The sequence below is a fragment of the Mugil cephalus genome, chromosome 17 (genome assembly GCF_022458985.1).
Source record: "Mugil cephalus isolate CIBA_MC_2020 chromosome 17, CIBA_Mcephalus_1.1, whole genome shotgun sequence".
In the NCBI taxonomy this organism is placed as follows: domain Eukaryota; kingdom Metazoa; phylum Chordata; class Actinopteri; order Mugiliformes; family Mugilidae; genus Mugil; species Mugil cephalus.
The window spans coordinates 17,009,334-17,033,253 of NC_061786.1; the positions used below are offsets into that span (position 1 = coordinate 17,009,334).

Consider the following 23,920-nt stretch of genomic DNA (forward strand, 5'->3'; position numbering starts at 1 on the left):
GTGGATAATGAGAACCCTCCCACCACACACACACACTCGTGACGTGAGATGGAAATATTTACATATTGTTTCATATTCAGGTTTTTTATTTGGTGGAAAAGGATTTTATGAAATAGGATAGATTTGTGATGCAGGAACTTCACTTTTTCCACAACAGAAACATATGGAATAAATTCAGGGAATAGACAGGGATAAGTGTTTAACTGATACCAGTTCTGTTTACCCAGTGACAACGTCTCTCTTACACAGCCCCCAGAAATGCTTCAGGAATAATTCCAGACTAATTACAAGTCGGCTGAGTCAGCCCTGCCTCATAAAAGCTGACTTTTTTTTTCTTTCTCCGAGCTAAACAGCCGAGACTTAGCACATGTCAGGAAGTTCGTAGTATCTTTGCTCATCTCCAACAGTAAAAAGAAAAAAAAACCTTAGATATGGTGCAGCAGTTTGTATAATGAACATTTCTCATTACAAGGAATAAAGAAAAGGCACTGAAAAAATCTGTGTTGCGTACTCCCGTGCAGTATGTAAAAATCCAAAAGGAACTTTGTGAATATGTATGTAAAAAAAAAAAGATCTGGTTAAAGTTGGGTCATAACTTCAACCTATTTGCACACACAATATGTATGTAAGGTAAGGGAGCAGTATTGGGAATCAGCTTTGGCTATACATACATGTACAGTGCATATAAACTGCCTCCGCAAGTAACAATTCTTTCATGTCCCTTTTAAATAAATAAATATGAAATATTATTACATCTCCTGTCAGTGGTTTTAATGTTGTGGCTGTTCGGCTTGTGTCATGGACTTAAAGAAAAACAAAACCTCCTTAAAAGAGCTAAACTACCGCAAATGCATGTTTAAATAGAATTGCCTTCTTCTTAAAAAAAATGTATTTTGTAACTTGCATCATTTGCATCTGAATATGTTTCTGTTACCACTACATTTTGCGTCTCCCCTTCACTAATTATTTAGGGGGGGCCATAGCCCTCCAGAATTTATTTATGTATTTTTTCCCGGACGAAAAAAAAAGTGGAAAAAAAAGAGAGACTGCAGAGCCTATGTGTCTACATATAACGAGGATTTTCCACACTTGTAACCAGATCCTGTGCCACAGGATCTGCAGGGAGGGGGCCTTTACGGAAAGCTCCACCCATGCGAAGTAATCATCCCCAACCTGAAAGAAGACCAAGCCGTACGACACTCCCTTTTCGGTGCAGTCAAGACGTAAGGTAAGCCAAACTTTCCAGAGACGGGGAGAGATTAAAGTAACACATTTGACGATTCCTCCGACGTTGTCGCATTTGATTGTTTTGCGACGTAGCGAGTCGTTGCATAATGCGCGACGTAAGGGGTTCGTGCGCAGTCCCGGTAGTTAATGGTTAACTTGGAAGCTGTGGATGGTGTTTGGTGAGCTAACGTAAGAAGTTAGCACAGAAGCTTAGCTAACGTCAGTATAGTTGGTCTAATGGGGCCGTGCTGGTGGGTGCGTATCGTCATAGCTAAGCTGAGTTATGTGTGATTTATACTCCTACGCAGGGCTACGCAAGGACCTTGCGCACGGACCCTCCGCCGGCGTGACACATTTAGTCGTGCTTAGCTTAGCTTGCCACCGTAGCTTGATAGAAGCCGAATGAGTGGAGGTCCCGGAGCTAGCTTAATGTTTTTAGCGCTGTCGTGTCAGATGCTCAGCTGACCCAACTGCCACGTAATGCAGGTGGTTCATGGGGTTTACTATCTTTTTTGACCTACACTGCCACAACAATATAGCTAACTTTACGCACACAAACGCACGTCACATACATTTACATTCCTATACATACATCGCTCTTTTACTTTTACTTTTACTGCAGACTGAAGGAGAACGCCTCGTTGCAGTTTTGCACACCGTACTTTTCCTCCCTCGTTGCCAAATTTGCACCCAAATGTGTTGTATATAACGTTAACTCATTGCACTACTCATTTTTGCACTACCCATCACCATTTTTTTTAATGTATGTATGTATTAATTCCAATTTGTTTATTCTATGTTGCTTTTTTTTTTTTTTTTTTCATTTTTAAACTGAGCTTTCCCACTCAGTCTTATGTCCTTGTTGCCTGCCCTTAATTGCCGCCTGTGGACAAATAAAAGTTTTCTGAATCTGAATCTTTATTTAGGCAGACTCAGCCGTATAACTAACAATTTAAACTGCATGTTTGGATGCACGTTGGGCGTTTTCCTTGACGCGGTTGGCGGGTAAAGGACAAACGTGGAGATTAGACAAGATAATACTTTATTGATACTGGGGGAAATTCAGATGCTACGGCAGCACTAATAAAAAAAAAAAAAAAAAAAAAAAAAAAATAGTGACCGGAAAAGAAATTAAATAGGTCACGGAGAGCAGGCAGCCGGAAAGACTTTAAATAGGACAAAGACAAACAAAAACACTGCACAAGAACAAAGTGACAACAGCTGTGGATAAAGTGACTATAAAATTAGATCAAAGTATCTAAGTGTCACCCTTGTGTGAGCATAAGCATAGAGGCATTTTAAGTGAAACAAAGATCACCTTTTTGCTAACATCTCACGGCACTTTTGGGATATTGATTTAAATGCACCACAGTCAAAATAGACGGTGACCTTGTACACACCAGGCTGCCACTGTGGAGTCTAAGCTGCTTTCGGGTGTTGTAACAGTTCTGCGTTGCCAAACTTTGCTCACCACAAAGTCAGAATCACATTATCCCCGTTGCAGTATCGGGCCTCAAATCTGTTAACCACACGTGTCTGTCCTTGTGTTCTTTTGCTCATCTCTGTCACACAGAACAACTCATCATGGCAGACCTAGATTTCTCTTCCGTGGACGCTGGGGCATCGGTGACCTACCCCGTCCAGTGCTCTGCATTGAGAAAGAACGGCTATGTCATGCTGAAAGGAAGACCCTGTAAGATAGTCGACATGTCTACCTCCAAGACTGGCAAGCATGGACATGCCAAGGTAAAACCATCTCTTGTTGCTTTTGGAATGCAGAGCTCAAGGCAATTTTGTGATTTTGGCCTGGTGTTCCCTTCCTGTACAGTTATCAGTTGACCTAATCGGTTGATGTTCCACAGGTTCACCTCGTTGGACTTGACATCTTTACTCAGAAGAAGTATGAAGATATCTGCCCATCTACTCATAACATGGATGTTCCAAACGTGAAAAGGAAAGAGTACCAGGTGAGAAGTCCCTGACACACATTCATATATGTGTGAACGTATGCAGCATTGGAAATCAATGCTGTGTGGAGTCTGTTAAGACCGGTAATAGATTTCCTGTTCTCGACTTGTTTAATAATAATTGGATTACATGCAACATTATCTCACTGAAGACATTTGAAAGAAAGAAAATTGCTAAGGGGGTCTTATGTGTCAAGGCAGAACAGTCTCTTCGGTAGTTGTGAAATTATATATGGGCTTTAAACTGGCTAAACCAGTTTTATCTTGGTTAACAAACGGCCTCAGCTTACCTGATTGGAGGCCTCCTTTGAGTCATTACTTTTCTAAATTGCACAAGACGTGCTGCACGTCACCAAAGAATGTGGGATATCTTCACTCTCTACAGCACCTGGATATTGTCTTATTGTTTCATGTGGCAAAAGACTCTTGTAAATAGCGATGCTATTCGTCACTGGTAGAAGCTTCTCTTAGAGCAAGAGCAAATGGAACAAAACATTTGACAAATCCCAGCAATGGAGATGAGAAGAAGTCACGAGACCAACCAGAAATAAGAGAAGATGTGGTCTTATCGCAGAAAAGTAGTTGTGGATGGGGTTGTTTTGTCGGACAGATTCAAAGTAAATAAATAAACGATGGATCAACAAGTATACTTGGCCTGGTCTCGCCAAGCAAAGACTCTGTGTTTGGTGACATAGGATTCCATTGCTGCAGGTTTTAGTATAACGACTAAAACCGTAGACATTTTATTTAATTTGTTTAGATTTTTTTTTTTCTACGAAGCCTTGTTCTCATGATTTGACAATTTCTTTTTTCTCTAATTCAAAAGATCTTTTTCTCTACTCAACTGTCTGCTTTGGAATGGCATTATTTCTTCTTTGTCTTTGTTTAAATGACAATCACAATCTTTTTAACTGTTAACTAACTGTAACTTTTTTTTTGGTTGTTCTTTACCCCATGTCACATTTAGGCCCTTGGGCTCTTGGATGGATTCTTGAGCCTGATGGATGATGCCGGAGAAGTCCGAGAGGACCTTAAATTGCCGGAAGGTGACCTGGGTAAAGAGCTCGAGAAGAAGTTCATTAATGATGAACAGTTTCTTGTAAGTAACTTTGTATTTATGTTTTATTGAGGAAGAGAGAACATGGGGTTTCCCTTATTTTACATCATTACAAAATAATAGACAAATGCAAAGTACAACCAGTACAAATTAGGGATGTGTTAATCCAGTACCAGTTTTTTAATGATATGTATCAGCAAGTCCTGACTTGATCTCAAATGAACAAAATGTCCTCTCCTGGATATAAAAGGTGTTCTTATCTTACTTATTCTCCTAGATGTGTGCAGTGTGTGACTATATTAATTACAATGAATGGAGCTGTCATTGCTAATGTAGCGAGGACATGGTAGCTTGTACCGTAGCTCCACGATTGCGCTGGTCTAACTCAATAACCCTTTCTGCAATATGTTCCATGTAATACTGTCTCAGGGAAGTTTTAAACACAGCGTGCTCTCTGAGTGTGTTCTCGTAGCATCCGTGATCTACTATCTAGCACTAAAATGACATCCGCAAATGCCATCCATTGACATCCTGCCCCTCACAACTTCTCCAGGTGTCGACCCGAGCGTAGCTCTGGCCTCGTGAATGTGTTTATTGATCCTGTTTCCCCCCCTTTTCAGGTCAGTGTGCTCAGCGCTATAGGTGAAGAACTTGTAGTTGGAACTAAGAACATGACTGGTTGACGAGCCGGGGGAGGGGGGGGGGGGGATTCACACTGGAGACCTCGCTCATGTCCTCCGTTTTGGTTTGGAAGCCTCACCATAGCCGCTGGCCTTCACCCCCCACTTCACCGACCGGTGCTGCCGGCCGAAATCTGGGAACTGCATCCGACGGACAATTCATTTCAACCAATGAAGTAATCCACTCATAGTAATCACAACATACCATAAAAAACATTTATTAATAGTGTTCCAGGAATTCCTAAGAATATTCCAGCAATTTATAACATTCCTCTTAGAGCGTAGGCGATTTTTTGTCTTTGTGCATTACTTGTATAAGCACTTGTCCTTTCTGAATCAGAGGTTTTTCAGTTGGCTGTGGACGTGTAGGGGTTGTTCAGAGTTCCTAAAATGTCTTAAGTCCTCCTGAAATCACCCCCTCACGGATTTGCACTGTTCAGAGAACCCGTAAACATAACCTCATCAATAGACTGAATATGCCTTTTACTTTTAAAATATTTAAACAGCCATATTATATTGATATCGCTCCCAAGCTGTTTCTCTAACCACTAAGCAACAGTGCCCCCTTTTTTCCTTGTTTTTAATCTGCAGACACAGAGTCCCTGGAGAAAGAGAAGACTGTTAACTGTCGTTTTCGTCAAATTCTTTCTCTCACGTTCCTCTGTCAGTAGTTACCCCGAACATTAGTCAGATCAACCTCTGGCTCGCTCTATAAAATAAAATAAAAAAAAAAAAACCTTGTCTAATCATATCCTCAGCATCTGCTCTACAAGCCCTTCAAACTCTGAACTTATAACCATCACTTATAATCCCTGCTGCTCTCGCTCCGTTAACAAATGTGTAGGTAATGTTTTAGAAAGAACAAACCCTGAAAGCCTTTATTGCTCTCGTCTTTAAAATTTCATCTTTGTGTTTAATTTCCACATTTGAACTCTCTTAAAAAATAATAATAATTTCTTCAGAATGCCACAGACATTGCCTTCTTTAGTTGTGCTTGTGGAAATATTAAACCACTCGAAGCCGAGCAGCTGTTACGCTGCTGGTCATCCAAGCCACGTTTGTATTTTAAAGACTTTTCGTGCCCATGACAATAAATAGATGTGGATTACCTTGGACTTATATCTGGAGTTGAAGGTGGAGGAATGTAGTTTTAGAAAGAACATTTTGTGGTAATGGGTTATTTGGGGTTTTTAACGGGATATTTAGGATTTTGTGCAGATACCCCAAAACAAACGGCGGCTCGCGTGTCATTCTCTATGTTTACATTTTCACAGCCTATTACTGGAACACATGAGGTCACGGGGCAGATGTGTTCACATGCTGCAATAATGTGTTTGCTGGAGAACCTGCACTCGCATGCAGGAAGTCAGATTCTACCTCCTAACATAAAAAAATAAAACCAAATGATATGTGTTAAGTGTGTTGGCAATATATTTGAGTCATTCCCCCCAAATGTTTTCACTTCTGTATTTGAACTGCGTGGAGGATCCAGTCTTTAAAAAAAAAAAAAAAAAAGTGCACGTGTTAAGAAATGTACTAATAACCAGCCGTTGGCTGTGAACTTGTTAAAGGTCGAGTTTTGGCCTCACTCCTGTAGCAGACGCCCATCAGTCCATTACATGAGCAGGGAAAATGTTTACATGTTGTCATCAGGTCACTGCGATCACATTTCTGTGTAAACACATACATTGTAATATTACCATTAGAAGGTTTTCCATTCAGCTTTAAGTATTTTTTTTTGTCCAGCAAGTTCTACACGATTATCGTCTCTTATCATTCCTTTATTGTTTAGTTTGTGATGTTTTCCCTCAGTGATACCAACTCTTTGTTTTTCCACTTTTGATACAAAACTGCTCTACAGCGATAGTTTGGGTTGCATGCAAATGTCTAAGCTGTGTGACTCCATTCTGTGTGCTAAGGGTACAGCTAATGTTGAGAAGTAACGTCTTAATGAAATATATGCTCAAGCCAACAATACAGTGCGAACCTGTGTGGCACACGGGCGCCCGCGCTACACGGTTCCAAGCCCCTGCTTGCCTTCATGAGCACATCGATCCTTACGCAGCCCCTTATCATTCTCTGAGACTGACGAGCCTAAAGCATATCAGGAACACGCCGTATGCAAACTAGAGGAGATGTGAGCGACCTCTGCGGTTCCTTCAAGTGCTCATCTGTTCAGAGTCTGCTGGGAGTAACTTAAAAAAAAAAAATAAAAAAAAATTGACGGCTCTGTGTCGTGACAGTAGATTTTTTCTCAGGGCTCTAAACTGAGTGTTAGGAGGTGCATTGATTTACCTGTGTCTCCAGTGTGTTAAATAAATGAGACTATGAGAACGTTTATTTATTTTTTTTGATTATTCATCTGCCTCCAGTCTTTTCTTTGTCTTTTTTTTTTTCTTCTACTGAACACACCCTTCCTGTCTGCCTCCAGCCTTTTCTTGGAACCTATGGTTTGTCTCTGGCATCTTTCTGAGAGCTTCCTCACGGTCTTTTTTCTTTTGCCTTAAAAGCAGCAAATCCTTAGCGTGCATGTATTACACATATAGCACATGTAATTTAGAAGCAACTTTCAGTATGATGAGCTAAAATTCCTTAATAGTACTGCTCGGGGGAGTGCCGAGAGCACGTGGGCAGAGGTGAAAGTTAAACGGACACCGGAGGATCTGCTTTTAGACACATCTGTTTACCCAAAGACAATCTCTCTTAGAGAGCCCCCGGCAACACCTGAGAATGGTTCCAGACGCTCAACTTTCATGCAAAAAGCTGTGTCTCCAACAGTAAAAACAACTCTCCTCTTAAAAATGGTACAGTGTTTTGTCTACTATTGTGTTATTGCTTCACTGCAAAATATTCTGTTCTAATGGACTGTATAAAAAAAAAAAAAGCTAGGACTCTGTTTTTCCTATTTTCAGAAAAACCTACACGTATACACTTATGTGACTTATACTTTGTGCTGAATGTTGTTGTTTTTTTTTTAGTGATGTAGAAGAGAAATGAATAAGATCATATTTCCTCATATCTTTATCTCATAGGTTCTATAGTTTTTCCTCAGACATGTAATTGCATGACTTGGCCACAAGAGAGCTCTGTTGTCCACTTTAGTTCGACTGCATAAGAGGAACAAGTCCTGATTCTTAGCTTTTTCAATCTACAGCACAGTTATCTTTAGATGGCTACAAAGTAATAAGGTTCCCTTAAAAAAATGAACAAAGTAAACAATATTTAAACCACACATTATAAAAACAATATACCTTTTAAAAATGTGGATCTTGCATGCTGCTTGTAAAATATATGGAAAAGTAATTCAAAAAATAAATAAATAAAACTGTACAGCTGCTATACACGAGAGCATCCACACTTGGCCGCGAAATAATTCCCAGTATTCCTCATTAGCTCCTGGATATGATGCCAGATGTGGGCTTTTGCCCATGTGTCATGTCCACTCCTCCTCCTTATTTCAGGAATAATTGTGTAGATTCAGATCAGATAAATGTACACATACACGTGACACCACTATGTTAACATAATACATATATGTGATGCGTGATACCTGCAAGTACTTTGATAGAATACACAATTCAACTCTACATCCACCTTGTGTAAACCCAGTCTCTTACAATTTAACCAGTCCATTTGTTTTGGAAAGAATCCTCGCTAAGATCCACAGCTACCTCACATACATTCGGTTGAATGTCCACATTCAAGTGACCAAGCCTAATGAAAACACAATACATGGACGCTCTGTAGCTCATTAAGACTCCGTTACAAAGACACCTTTTTATTTTTCCCTCCTGTAATCCAAGAATGTTTTACCAGGACACGCTGAACTCTTTCCAGGATCACGTGGAGGGCGAAGCAGGGATAGCGAAGGGGGCCAAGATTTTATTGGCCATTCCACAGCGCTCCACACGTATTTATCCAGACAGCAAAGCTGGATTCCTGGTTGCTTTTTTCTTTTTTTTTGAGGGGATGAGCCTCTCTGAAAATGATTAGAGGTTTGATAGAGTTTTGGAGCAGAGGGCTTGTCTCGTAAGGCAAAGAAAACAGTGCACACATCAGCCGGTCAACAGTGGGGGTAGGATGAAGCGTTGAAACGGCCTTTATGTAACTGCAGGACCTATTTCTCGAAACAGCATGAGATGGAGAGAGAGATGAGATCAAAGAGGTAGTGTGAACCGTGCGCTTTTATTGAAACCCTATGGGATTAAGTGCGTGTGTGTGTGCGCACCACGTCGCCCCACTGTTACTCAGTTTTAACTTAAAATGTTTTGAATTGAAATTAAACACGTGTTAACTGAACCGAGAGAAGCTAAGACGGCATATTCACCTGATAAGACGGCCTCGAGGGTCAGTTTGATGAGCCGTATGTGTGGCTTTGTCTGCCTGCGTCTATGTAGGGGGTGCTCGAGTGTTTTTGAAGATAAGGGAAGCTATAGAATCCAGATTTCGAAGTTAAAAAAAAGAGAGAAAGAACACTTTATCTTATCCACTGACAGGATTTATAGGACTGATGGAAGACAGAAGGAGGTGTTCTGCCCCCCTTTCATGTGCTCGGTCCCACTGAGGGAAAAGCAGCAGGGAAGGCTTCTGTAGGTGTGTGTGGTGGTTGGAGGATGAACACTGGAAGCTGACCTTTGGAGGGGGGGGGGGGACTGAGCTGCAGAGATGTGACTTTATCTCTTGAGCTCAGCTCAGACTGCGAGAGTTTTAAAATCCTGCGCAATTTTTAAGTCAGGATGTATCATACACTTGACAGAAACTTCTCAGATATCCTTCTCTCTGATGCAAACAATGACTTTTGTAAAATAACACTCCACAGGGTGTAATTTAGATCATTATGTCAGATGATTAAACATTTATTGCAGCGAACCATGTGATCTCTTGGGATCAGAACAGCAGCTTGTGGTTTTACAGCTGATCTGAACTCCAGTCCAGTAGGTGGCGGTAATGCACCTGCAGGCTGAGCTGGTTCGCCAACTACGAATAAAACCAAAAGTAGAACTTTTTAATACTTGGCCATTATCAGCGTCGTGTAAGAACTGATGTGATCATCCAAAATTTAAATGATTCTGGACGTTCAGGAGTTGTTTCTGGGAGACCCTCAGATTAACAGATAATCTGGGCCAGACCTTGGTACCAGATTTCCCCAGTGATTGTCGAGGTGTTTTTTTCTGTTAATGGCAACTTGTGCCTGTTGGAGGTGTACTATTGATGTTGGTAGCCGCGTGACGCCAAGAGCTAAACACTGATTACAATGATTGATTGAGTGATTACATTTCATACACGTTTCAACCTGAATCGACATCGATTTGGTGCCTTTAAATCTATAGAGCACACCCACAAATTTTTTCAGGAATTGTCATAAATTGTTAGCTCAATATCGTCTGACGTCAGATCAATCTGACTGATCTCCAAACATTTCTTAAGAAAATTAGCTTAATGCTATGTTATGCGTAGGGAACTGAAATTCAGCTTTGAATGGATTCAGAAAGATACTGATGCAAAAAAAATAAAAAATAAAAAAAAAGATCTCAGTATGACAGATTTCATTTTCGGACCCCACTTTGAACAAATCTGGGCCCGTGCGCTCGGTTGCTTGTCTCTGTGTGAGTCTTGTAAGAGGCTGTAACTAAGAAGACCAGAAGGCCAGGGGAGTATCCTGTCCTCAGAAATAGTGAAGGTAAACAGAAGCGTTCATCTGAGAACAGGGCTCGCAGCGGGGACCTTTCTATTTTCTATTTTAACTGACAACAGTCAGTGCACTCATACCGCGGTGGAGATGCCTTTGACAAACAAGACCTTACGTGGAAGAATTTGTCAGTGACTTCAAGGGCAAAAAATCCAGACTAGATATTTTTTCAGAACGAACTATTGCTCTTTTATGCTGTGGAAGGGTTTTAATCATGAAGTAGTCATTGTGCACATTTTACACAATCAGCACACAATGCCTTAAAAAAAAAAACAAGACAAAGCAAAGCATTTTTTGTTTCAAAATTGTGCAACAGTAGGGTGGCTGAGTCTTTACTTTATATGAATAAAGAGTAGGAGCTATGCTTCTTCTGTTTTCCTGTCCAGTGCCTCCAACAGAACTCTGGTCAAAAATGTTTTTTTTCTGGCCACCTGCTGCCCTCTGGCACTGCTTTGAACTCTTGTGTGTGCGTGTATGTGTGCGTGTGTGACCTACAAGGCATGTGTGTGTTTGTGAGGGCAGCTAGTAATCTAGTAGTTGAAGCGATGAAAGGTTGCGTCCAACATCTGGAGGATAAGAGACTGTAAAGAAGCGCCGGCGTGGGTCGCGCGGATCATCATTCAAACCAGATGAGGGTAGCTCCTCATAGCGTAGGAGTTAAACACTATAGTGCTTCAGCTTTATATGGTGGGATACTTGAGTTATTTTCTGACAAAAGTGACAAAATCAGGTAGCAAAACGTAACTTTGATGTCAAAATATCGAGATAAAATTTGGATATGTTGACTTAAATAATCTTTTCAGAGGTAAACAGAGGGTAGTGGTCACATGTCTGCATCCATGAGCAGATGATATTAAACTGTTTACCTTAAGACCAGAAACTATTTATTCATACTAAGACAATTGGGCATCTAATCTAGTTCCCTAAATAGAAAATATACACTGATCAGGCACAACATTATGACCACCTGCCTGATATTGTGTGGGCCTCTAAAACAGTTGTGGCTCATCAGAGAATGGATGTGGGTCTCCTGAGGGTCTTCTGTGGTTTCTGGCAACAGACTGTTATTAGAGGGGCCTTTGGGTCCTATGGGTTAAGGGGAGGGGCCTCTGTGGATCAGGCTTGTTCCAGTACATCCCACAGTTTGGGACCTAGTGAATTTGGAGTCCGGGTCCACACCTTGTGCTGTTTCTCGTGTGTGTTGAGTTGTTTCTTGTGTGTGTGTGTCCATGTCAGGCTGCAGATGCCTGTGCGATCAAGGCGTGTCATTGCTGTGGGATGGGGGTAAAATTGCAAAATGGTCAATTCTCCTGTGAATGCAGTTTTGGTGTGTTTGTTAAAGGGCACACTGTGCGCCTGATTGTTTTACTTTTTTTTTTTTTTTTTATCTATCCCAGCCCAGATGAGTCACTAACTGCCCTTTCAGCAAAAAAAAACAAAAATATCTACATTTTTTTCCCCTTTAAAAGATCCTGTTTATGTGTTAGCAGCATCATCTTATCGAGTAGGAAAAGGTGCGCGCGTGTGTGTGATTGTGACCGTTCATGGATCTCGTGGTTAAGTTGACAGTCAGCCACCATTGTCTGAGCGTTTTCCATGTTTGTGTTATTACTCATGCTGATCTGCTGAGGCAGATGGGGCCGAAGGACGTTTTGGGACTTTTGGAGGAAAGCTGAGACGATGCTATCGTACTAATAAACAGGTGTCCGTCCTCTTTCCTCCCACTCTCATCAGTTTTCAGGACATAGCTGCACCCACCAGACAGCTGTTCGCCGAAGATGTTGCATAAGGCGAAAGCCACACTGTGCGTTCATTTCCAGCAGTGCTGAGTGGATTACGGCTGTGAGGAGATTTGAGATATTCTCACGTGAATTAAGTCTCACACTGAAGTGTGCATGAATGCATCTTTTTATGCTGAAGCGTGTGTTTCCGCCAAGAGAATAACTAGAGAAGAGCAATAAAGGAAATTTTAATATCAGAAATGTGTTGGCGGCTACAGACTTCAGCGCTGATGTGGAGATGAGATGTGTTTCATATAGTTTAATCTACATTTAAATGGATTTTGAGCCCCTGAAACACTCCCAGTTCCAGCTTGTGTGGATGTGCGAACATTTACTGTTCATGGAGCCCTAGAAAAAACAACTTCAAGGACATCCAGAGAGAGCCACTTTGCCAGAGTGTCGTGTGATTTTTCTTCCCCCTCATTTTCCGAAGGCTGTTTGTGAAACGGCTCCCTTTTCTCGTAATGCCATGAGAAAATGGGCCCACTGCTGATTCAGAAGTCGTAGCTCTTTTCACGGAATTGTGATAGGAGGTACATGTCGAAGTAACAGTTTCTCTAAGTAACATCAGCATGAATGCCAGGTCCAAACATCTCCCAGCAAAACACTGAATCGTCACAAAACAGTCAAGGTTATTTACTTGGCCTGTCCGTCAGTGGTCATAATGTTATGCCGGATCAGTTTATGCACTAACTCCACAGTCAAGTTTCAGTTTTTAGCTATACCGTGTGTGTGTGTTTGTGTGTGTGTATGAGTGAGCAAATGGGTGTGTGATGTGGTACATGTGTTTTATGCTCGTGTGTGTTTGTGGACCAAGGACTGGGAGTGGTTAGGAAAACAGTACAGTTCTCCTGGATCACAGGTTACAGCCCCGGGGGGGCCGTGGGATAGGCCGACCCACTGTAGGGAGCGGATGAAGCTGACAGCGACTCCCAGAGAGTCGGTGTGTGTATGTGTGTGTGTGCGTGTGTGTGTGTGTGAGTGTGTGTGTGTGTGTATGTGTGTATGTGAGTGTGTTTTACTGACCCCTCAAGAGCGGGAAGAGGAGACTGACGTAAGTGACATGAGGGTAAAACAGAACAAGCTGTTTTCAGCCCGATGCTATAAGCAGCACTTATGTTTCTTTTGGTGTGTGTGTGTGTGTGTGTGTGTGTGTGTGTGCTTCATCCACAACCAAGTCCAGATGTAATAAAGATACATTCATGCAATGCTGGGGTTGAAAGTTTCTTTTAACAGTGGTAGCAGTTTTTTAAAAAATCATTGCCTTAGCCTTTACACATAATTCTTGTTCAGACATTTGAGGGCACACAGAAATAAAATAATAATAATAATAATAAAACATAATATGGTAAAAGCCTAGAATGTCAAAGTGAAGTTTGTCAGTTTCTGGATGTCGGTCAGAGGTAGACAAGATAACAAGCTATTTGTTTTTGAATGGTGCACATGCAGTCTGTTATTTGTACACCAGGTGGTGCCACAAGGTCTAAGAAAAGGGCGAGGGCCCCCCATGGCCACCAAACCATAAACATAACAAACACCTACGGGTTATTGTTTGGAAGTAGCAGCAGCACCACGATAAAACAATTCTGCTGACAAGTCACAATGCTGAATCATAATTTTCAGCTTGTAGTTTATCCTCCTTTACATTATACACTGATCAGACATAACATTATGACCACCTTCCTAATATTGTATAGATGTCTTCTGGTGAAGAATGGACTTTGTCACAATATGGTCAATGTTATTCACTTCACCTGTCAGCGGTTTTAATATTATGGCTGTTTCTGTGTATTATGGGCAAACAAATTGCCCGAACACTTGCCTTCGTACCTCTTTTCTGTTTTCTGTTTCATTTCATTTTCAGTTTCCTGTCGCCATGATGTTCATAATCCCTTTCCTCCTTTTGTCGTTATCCTGCTAAATCCCCTATACTCTGCCTCTTTGTCTTCTCTAACGCTCTCCCGCCCTTTGGTGTTCTCTTTTTTCTCCAAACTTTCTTGTGAAATCACTACTCTGCACATCTGGGATGCACCTGTCACGGTGGGAAGTGAGTTTTCCCGTGAGACCCTAGTTCCTCTGAAGTTAGAAGCCCCATAATCTATTTTTTAAAATATGAATATTTGCCTGCATGTGTGATAATGTGGAGGCTTTCGAAGTTTCATTTGACCTTTAACACATTGGGATAAAAAAATTGGTATGAAAATGATTTGTTGATCACCATATCTGGTGGGTAATGGCATCACTGACAGAGCAACCGTTACTTCCAGTTAATTTCTCCTGGTTGAGCAATCCCACAGAGGGCGTTCACAACCTTCCTTAGGATCAGTTACCTAAGCGCTAAGCTAAAATCAATAGGACAGGGTGTTTGGTGGCTTGTGGGCGCCAAGTGCTGCAACTAAGCCAAACTGCAAGTGTTAATCAGTGGCAGGCCATTGAGAGAACATGCCCTTTTCTGCATGCGCGAGTGTTAAACAACTAGCTGGGTCATGGCTAGCACCTGCTCCTGCCCTGTGGGGTGGAAGTGACAGGAGCTGTAGCACACTATATACTCCATGGCAAAGCTGAAACATGAAAAAAAAATAAAAGAAAATGATTGTGTGCCTATGCCGAGTTTTCATTATATATATCAGTGCATATGCAGGGGAGACTTGGCTGCAGTCTGTGTGATAGGCCGGATCATCCTTAGAGCCGCCTGAATCATTGTTTCCAACGCCTGTTGCCGTGGCAGCAAGAGGACTAAGGGATATGGCTTTAATGCAGACACATAAATCTCAACTTAAAAGGGAACTGCCCCGTGCCTCGTCTCTGCGTGTGATTGTGCTCCTGTACAGCTATTCTTCTGAGGACACTTTTACACCAGGGGTGGCCGCTAATTTTACAATATCCAAGACGAAGTCTATCCATCCCATACCATATGTCATATTAATTGTTCCTACAGTGTTGAAAGCTTTGTCCATCTTTTGTTTTTATTATTTAAAGAAAAATTGTTGCAAAATAGGAGAGGGTATTCTTGAGTTGTTGTTTTTGATGATGTGCATGGCTGTGGATATGTGCCACTGAACTGAGGGCATGTTGCAATAAAAAGTTAAAAAAAAAAAAAAGGTAGGGATGGGCATCAAGAACTCGTTCCACACTGGTTCAGTTCATCGATATCATCGGCCTTCTTGCTTATCGGTTCCCCTTATCGATTCTTTTCATGATGAATCTTTACATCCCAGTCCAGGTGGTGGCTGTAATGCACCTAAACCACCATAAAACACGAGAACAAGAAGAATCTTTACGTCGAGGAATGTCATTCACATCGCGTGTCGCTGACATGATGACACGGAAGACGCTATGGCAGAGAGACCTCCTTTGTCCGAAATCGTCCACTCATTCCCTAACCCCTATTCCCTGTGTAGGGTTCCACTATATAGTGCACTGTATAGTGAGCTCAATCCCAAAAGCTTTTGGACACTGCACGTATCATCGCTTGACGTGCAGTTAATGGCGTCGCTTCTGTTACATCATTACGTCTCAGACTGCCACGACTCCCCTGGTTATACTATTATAACTTACACATTACTAAAACTTGTTGATTTTGTAAACAGATATGTGTGATGTTCACAAAATAAAAAATAAAAATGTTGAAAAAAAAAAGTTTCAAAATTGTGTCTCACTAACAGCCTCTTGTTGAAACATTTGTTGACGACACATCGCATTAAATGCCATGTGTTCGAAAATCTCCGGTCAATGAGTGCAGCCATCACTAAGTCTCAGTGGAGCGGCACTAGTGAGGATCCAGTGACCAATTTCCTGTTTGTTTTCTTGCACAAGCTCTTATCTCTTGCTTAGAAACTCAATAAAAGTGCTGTTTAACATGAAACCATGAACGTCTACTTTTACTAAAACCATAAATTCACAGGAGGAATTGATGAGGGAATCAATAAAGAATCAGATCAATAAGCAGAATCGATAATGGCATCGGTATCAATAAAATCTTAGCGATGCACATCCCTTGTGATCTACTTGCACAACCTTCACAATCCAATGGTCAGCCGCAGTTGACGTACTGAGCATTCTTGTTTTACACCATCGAAGTGAGGACATTTGTGCAAAGTAAGGACATTTTGACCAGTCCTGATTCATAACAACGCTGTTTAAGGGTTAAGACTTGGTTTTCGGATAAAGGTTGCAACTAGGTTATGGTAAGAGTTAAGGTTAGGCACTAGGATAAGGGGCGTAGGAATGCTTTATGTCAGTGAGTGTTCTTACAAAGATAGCTATACAAATGTATGTGTGTGTGCTTTCAGAAAACACCTTAAATATAATATCTATCCTTATCCTATAATTTTGAATTCAATCGCGGTGAGTATCTCTCAGTCAGGCAACAAAGGATTATATCTTTTGAACCAAGTGCTATCATACCCGGAAAAGTCTTGTTTATTGCTTAAAATCAATACAAACATTATCCAGGCCCTATCTTCTCCTCCTTTGAAATCATTTCCTCATGTTGGGGCCAGAGAACATAAACCTGACAACCACGAAAACAGACAGAGAGTAATAAGGAGGGAGGGGTACCGCGACTTGTTTCTGTTAAACCACGGCCAGGGCATTGTTCTCTGTGAGGAAAGATCCAACACAAGATGTCTTATGAATGACGACGTTTTTTACTCTATGCGCACGCTGTTGTGTGTGTGTGCTTGCACGAAACCACCGGCATGCTAATGTACGAAATGCCACAGCTCCTGCACTCGCAAGTGGAAAGGTGGAAGTTCCTCATTGATTGGAAATCTGCTCTCTGCCCTCTCTATTGTTGAGCTGCCAATCTGACTGTATCTGATAATAAACATCACTTGAGTGTGTGTCTCTGTGTGAGCTGGAGGTCACTGAGCAGCCTCTCCTACTCCGTCTTCAATAATAAACATTAATAAGGGGCTGTAACGGTCAAAGACAAAAACTTGGTCGTTCAAAGGTCAGCGTTCCGATGAGGTATCCTGACACTTTGTCTTCTTCCGACAGTGCTGGGAGACTACAGATACGGGAACAAAGCTGTAATTAAATGGGATTCAGGAATGCTCGCGTAGCAACGACCATGATATCTATATCTTGTTCTCCAGTGTACTCTTGTGTTAAAAAAAAAACACACATATTGTGTTAAATTTTAACACATGTTGTATCAGCTTGGGGACAACACAGGTTGTGCGAGATATGATGCAGCTAATGTGTCCACCTTTTGTGTCAAGACACATATGTGCTAAAACATGCCTAGATCGAAATTTAATCTCATGTGGAAAAAAGACAGAAATGTTAATGTGAATTAAGGAAATGGATCTTTACCATTTAGCCAATTTATAAAAAATATTTGGAATTAGATTAACGCTCAACTTACTTTTCCAATTTCATGTGTGACGGCAGTTTTAGTTATTTTGACCTGTCATTTCAGAAATCGCTAATGTTCCTAAATGGATTAAATGGATTGTCAAGGGTTTAGACCACTCCTCCCAGTCCCAGTGTTTTCTGATTATGAGCAGAATGCTGATGCACATGTACAACTGAACAAAGTCGATCCTGAAAGAGCTCACAGATTATCACTTAAAATCATTTTTATTTTTTTCAAATGGGTGTTACAGCCCTTTTGCCCCTCCACTTTTCATTGGCAGGCCTTTCATTGGCAGGGCTTAATTACCTTAACCAACCACACCTGAGAAGGCCTAAGACAATTGCTTTTCAGCTGAAGAAGCTCTCCATGACTCTTTCTGTTGCCTTTTTTGCTTATGTTTTAATGAAATAAAGCTTTTTTGTTGGGCCCTTGAGTTGTCAGGTTAGAACATAAATGAGGGGCTTGTCCAGTATTTCTTTTGGATGTTTTTGCGGAGACTGAATCCCTGAGTTCCTTTATCTTGAGATGAGAATAATTATCCAAAGCTTAATTTGCAGTAGATGTTATTTCTTAGAATTTGGTATGGTCAAGCTAATGTTGCTACTTGAGACAAAACTTGCATGTTTCAGAACCCTTTATTAATTTTTGTGAGGAAGCCCTGGGGTGGTCGAGAGTAAGAGTAATTGAGGTGTGGTTATTTAGAATTTCAGTCTCTTAGGTAAAGAAGAAACCAGGTAAGTTCTGGAACGATTTAACTTGGAACCTCAAATTTTGATGGCATGTGGTAACATTCGCTTGCCTTTGTTATTGGAGTGTTCTTTATTAATTTGGGGATATTTTGGGTGAGCTGGCAAGAGGTAATGTGTGTGACAACTAGAGGTGCTTTGTGTGGGGAGGTCGGCCCAATCTTGATGTTACTGAGTGAAGGCAGTAACATTTTTATGGTGTGGTGCCACATTCGTTGTGATCCTTGGGTGTGGCTTTCCATATGTGGCAGGTCACTTGTATGTTGGTGCCACCGAATTTGTAAGTGTCTGACCTTTGTAAGTGTCTGTGGGTCACGCTGCAGGTTTTGTATTCGGTGTCCAAATGTTGTGTCGTCATTTGTGGGGGCATCGATTCTTGCATGTCTAAGAAGGTTTGGGCATGATTGCAAAGGGGTTTGTTAGTTTTTTAGGGCTCCTGGCGAAGGAGTGAGTGCCATTTAAAGCACGATTTGTAGAGCCATTTGTACATGCGTGTTTGTCAGTCTGTCTCGTTCTGTAACGATGCCATACAACTCTATTTGGTGGTGTGTCACTTCCTCTACTTTCCGCGTCACCTTCAATAGTGGAAACGAACACTCTCCGAAAGTTTGACAAAGACAAGTCACACAAATGTTTGTATCTCTGAACCTCTTCAGTTAACGTGTTACCTTTTTATTCATCCAAAGCAGTACAATTTCAAAACTGCGGAGATGGAGAAGCAGCCAGAAATACTAAAGCAGAAATACACTACTACGAGGCGGACTAATCACAGGTCCAGTCTTGCGGGCTGAGCGTCGCTGAGACTGTCAGTTTTGCTAGCTATGTGACAACCAACATTATATCATTATAAAATTAAGCTGAGACATTAGTTATGCTAATGTTAGGGAAGACTCTATCACTGAAGTGTCTTATCCAACAGTTAAATCATTCTGTAATGATTGATTTTAAGATAAGATAATAAACTGACCAGCGAGTTTTTCCCTCTTGTTGCTGGTGTTGCTGATTGAAGGCTCACAGCTTCTAATGCCTGGCCACTGTTGGTGCTGCTGCCTCTTTTGTGTCATTTCTGTGTGTACTAAAAGCATAAAGATACGTTTATTTTTGTGAACCTGCCGGAATAAAAAAATGTTTTAAGCCAACTTCGTCTTGAAGTCTTTGAAGAATAGCACTTTTGTTCTGCTGATTCCATTAAATCTTATTGCACTTAATGATGTAATCGTCCGCTTTGAAAGAAACCAACAAAGCCCTCACTGAATGTAGAGATTGGGCGTGAGAGAAGAGCGCGTTGCAGACAGTGCAAGGGATTTAGTAGGGATGAAAAGGGTTGAAATAAAGGGCTGAGATGTGAGAGTGGGACGGATGGGAAAATGTCATGGGCCTTGACTTCTGGTGTGTGAGGGACCTAATTGAGTTAACACCAGACATGTCACAAGTGGAAAATGTACGGGAAGTTAGACCACTGATTATTATTGTTTTTTTTTTTTTCCATCGGCGGTGGATCACTGTGCTTTACTGTTTTATGCTTTACTGGAAAGCAATCTTTATTTCAGATTCTCTGCTAAATGGTAAATGTGATGGGAAGAAACTAAGCTATAGTTGTTATTTTCTTGTCGTTTCTCACCGTGCCGGTTCAGACTGGTTGTCAAAAGCCACATTTATATTTTTTTGCTTTGCAACTTTTCTACCAAAAATATCACCATGTCATCGTTGTCGGTGACACTGCAAAGCAAAGGAGTGTTAGCAATAGCGGCTGTAGCTATAGTGGCCGAAGCTTTCCTCATTCGTTGACTTAATTTGACAGGAATACACCAATCAGGCATAACATTATGACCACCTGCTTGATATTGTCTAGTTCTTCCATGTGCCTCCACTTGGGACTCCTCAGAGAATAGACATGGGCCTTCTGAGGGTGTCCTGTGGAGTCTGGCAACTGTATGTTGTTAGTGGGGACCTTTGGGTCCTACAGGTTGAAGGGAGGGGCCTCTGTGGATCAGGCTCGATCCAGTGCATCCCAAAGACACTTGATCAATTTGGGATCTTGTAAATTTGGAGACCAGGTCAACACCTTGTGCTGTTTTTCATGTTTGAGTTGTTGCCAAACTGCTGACCCAGTCTGTCAGTGGTTTTAATGTTATGGCTGACCGGTGTAAGTTATTTTTGTAAAAGCGTCATTGATTTAAAACTAGTTTCCCTTTGAAACACTTTCACCAGAACTTGGAGCTGAGAGATCATTCCATACACTGTGTCTGTTTTGGGGTTTTTATTTTGGGAGCAGGGCCTTCTGTCTGCCAGTGTCTGTGTGTTTGCAGAACATGTTGGACGTGCATGTGTGTGTGTGTGTGTGTGTGTGTGTGTGTGTGTGTGTGTGTGTTTGTGTTTGTGTGCGCGCGCTTATATCAGCAGGCTCACCATGAGCATAACACTCAAATTCAAAACATGTTTTTCACTACTGTGCACTGTGCACACATGAGAGAGACTGTGGGATACACACACACACACACACACACACACACACACTGTGGTTGTCCGTTAGATCACACAATCCACCAGTGGCCTTGCTTACTTTGGCCTCTGTGTCTCTTTTGTTGTTATCCCTCACTCCATCCCTTTACCCAGTCTATCTTTTCTCTTTACCCTACGTCTGACTGTGTTTAATACACGATCAAAGACCGAATCCCTCCGTGTGAGTGCTCATTTTTCATCATAGCGTACAACAACAGACGCTCATTCTGCACTTCGTCTATCTTGCTCAAGACATGTATGCACAAGGTCGTTTGGATTGATTTTCCATCGTGCTGTCTCATTCATGCACAATCACTGCGGAGGGTGATTATGTTTTAAGGTGTAACAAATGCCTTTTGGTCCAGATCTGTATCTTGTTTTTAATCAGCAGGCAGGAGTGATGAGTCCCTGGCGACAGTGAAGACTGTTAACCTTCATTTTCGTCAAATTCTTTCTGTCTTTTTTTTTTTTTTTTTTTACTTCGTCACTTCATTAGCTCAGAGCTTGAACCGACTCCTGGCTCACTCTGTGAAAACAGAACTTTTTGGCTAATCAAATCCCCGGCATCTGTTCTGCAAGCCCTTCAGTCTTCCCCAACTTGCCATCGCTCGCGATCCCGGCTGCTCTCAATCTGTCATACACTATAAGAGTATATGGATTTATGCTCCCGGAGCCCACATCAGCTGGGTTCATTTTAATGCAGACTGCGCAGTGCACAAAGCCCTGCTGCGCTACAGGGTGCACAAGCGAATGTGAAGTTGATTTAGTAGATCACATCACACTCACAACTGCTGCGAGTCTATTTTTAATGAGGAAGATGCTGCACCCAGGAACACAACATGTATAATTCAGACTTATAACGGCAAGGTACAAGGTTAATTTTCCAGAATGTACTTGACTTCATCAACAAGTATCAGTAGATGGACCCTCACTGTAAAATCCCAGCCCATCGCTACACACACACCAGATTATCTTTGAGTCATGTGCCTCATCTTTCCAGTGCTCTGTTTATTCGCACGTCTGTTTTTATCCCAACTGTGTTTTTCACCTAGTGTGCATGTGTTTTTTTTTTATGTATCTGCTTTCTGTTGTTTTGTCGAGACTCTTGGGTCTGTTTTTGGAGAACTGACTCACACATACTGTCGACTAGCAGCTGATGTAAACAGCACAGAAAAATTAAACATATATCGCCTCTGTAAACAGCTATTTCAGTTTAAAAATACATAAGTGTTAAACATTAAATTATTAATGCAATATACTGGCTGTATCTATACATATCTATCTATCTTTCTACATACACATATATATACATGTTCTCCCTCTTACGGGTGAATCATATTTAAGAAATGATTTGCCCCTTCTGAGAACGTGAACTGATAAAATAGAAGAACAGTGTATAGTCCAAGAACTATGATAACTTAATTCCTACCCAGATATAAACCCAACCCTAAAACCAAGTCACAGCAGCGCAAACAAATGCCATGACTGTACGAACCAGTTTAAGTCTCCACATCTCACCCAAGACAAAGTCCACACAGGCCTGCAGGCTCCGGCTTCCTCCAGCGCGCAGTGATGTGATTTTTGTTCTGCGAGCTCCCTTTAAACGTACCTCTGATCTAAAACCTGCTGCGAGCCGGAGCAGAAATGTGTTTGATTGCCTTTTGAGGTCTTGCAACACAAGAAGTAATTGAGCCAACAATTTTAAGTTAATACAGTAAATTATACCGTGATCCTGATAAGCAGTCATGAGATAAAGGCCTTTCGCCGAAGTTTAATAACGCCCCTTTGTCTGCCGCGTGTGTGTGTGTGTGAGAGAGAGAGAGACAGGAATCTAGCACTCAGCAGTGGTGATAGCATCTGAACTTGGCAGGGTTTGCTTTACACGCGTCCGCTTTGCTGCGTCTTTTCTCTGCCAGTGTATTTTAATAACGTTTTGCTAATTTATATGTCTATGAGTCTAAGTGTGTACCTAAGTTTAAAAGGGCGCATGTAGGTAAATCACGCTGTTTTTTTCTTTTGATGTGCAGATGTATGTGCGCATGAAGTATGAGTACTTATGTTGGCAGCGTGTGCGTTGTTCTGGCTCGGCCTCTGTGGCTTTACGATGTATATCAGGCAGCTGCTGGGTCCAGCATCCAAAAAAGATCAAAAAATAGAGCCGTTATTCTAGCAAAATGGTAACTGTGAGATACTGTTTCACGAACACACTCCCACACAAACCAGCGTGCTGTACAAACACGTGCATACGCACCACCAGTGGCTTCTGTTTCCAGCTCGGTCTCCCTCTCTCGACGCATTCCTCAGCCCGCGTTAACCTTCCAGCGCAGGGGTCAGATAAAATCTCAGGGGATGTACTCTACTGGCTGAATTTTGCTTGAATTGTTGACTTTGCAACAATAATTGGTTTGAATTGAACTCCATAAAGGCATGTCATGGGGTGGTATTCACCGCAGAAATGTCTGAGATGGAGGCTTGGGGGGGTGGGGGGTGGCTTTAGTGAACATGCATACGTGTGCGCACACATTATATCCCTGAAAATTCAATGCGATGTCTTTCGGGGGGTCGGGTGTAATGATTTAAGTGCGGTTCCCTGTTTTTCACTGATAACAACCTTTCATTCATCCATTTCTGGAGGGGGAAAAAGTCAACAGATACTTTACATATCATCCAAAAAAAGCAATATTTGTGTGCACGGGGCATAGAGACACACACACACACACACACAGACACACACACACACACTGAGCTGCAAGTCACGTCTCAATCAGTGTAAGCCAATCCTCGTCATCTGGTTTTGGTTTAGATAGAGCCCATTTCGAGACTGATTTGATCTAAGTTTCCCCCTGTGGTGTTTTTACTCTTCCAAAGCCTATATGACGCACTCGCTCACTGCTTTTCTAGCTGTAGCT

The 23,920-nt window shown here is 41.7% G+C and overlaps 1 protein-coding gene across 1 annotated transcript; it reads left to right on the forward strand.

Annotated features, from left to right (window-relative positions):
* Positions 1–1,079: 1,079 nt before the first annotated feature.
* LOC125023368 (eukaryotic translation initiation factor 5A-1-like) lies at positions 1,080–7,290 on the forward strand. Its single transcript, XM_047610575.1, has 5 exons — positions 1,080–1,228; positions 2,801–2,973; positions 3,090–3,194; positions 4,162–4,293; positions 4,872–7,290. The coding sequence occupies exons 2-5, from the start codon at positions 2,812–2,814 to the stop codon at positions 4,932–4,934; spliced, it is 462 nt and encodes a 153-aa protein (XP_047466531.1). The 5' UTR covers positions 1,080–1,228; positions 2,801–2,811; the 3' UTR covers positions 4,935–7,290.
* Positions 7,291–23,920: the final 16,630 nt, after the last annotated feature.

What these genes read in the sequence shown, in the direction of transcription:
- LOC125023368 (XM_047610575.1), top strand. Translation starts at nt 2,812, where the DNA reads ATGGCAGACCTAGATTTCTCTTCCGTGGACGCTGGGGCATCGGTGACC. An exon ending in GCAAGCATGGACATGCCAAG is followed by an intron (nt 2,974 to 3,089) that starts GTAAAACCATCT and finishes GATGTTCCACAG; the next exon opens with GTTCACCTCGTTGGACTTGA. An exon ending in TTAATGATGAACAGTTTCTT is followed by an intron (nt 4,294 to 4,871) that starts GTAAGTAACTTT and finishes CCCCCTTTTCAG; the next exon opens with GTCAGTGTGCTCAGCGCTAT.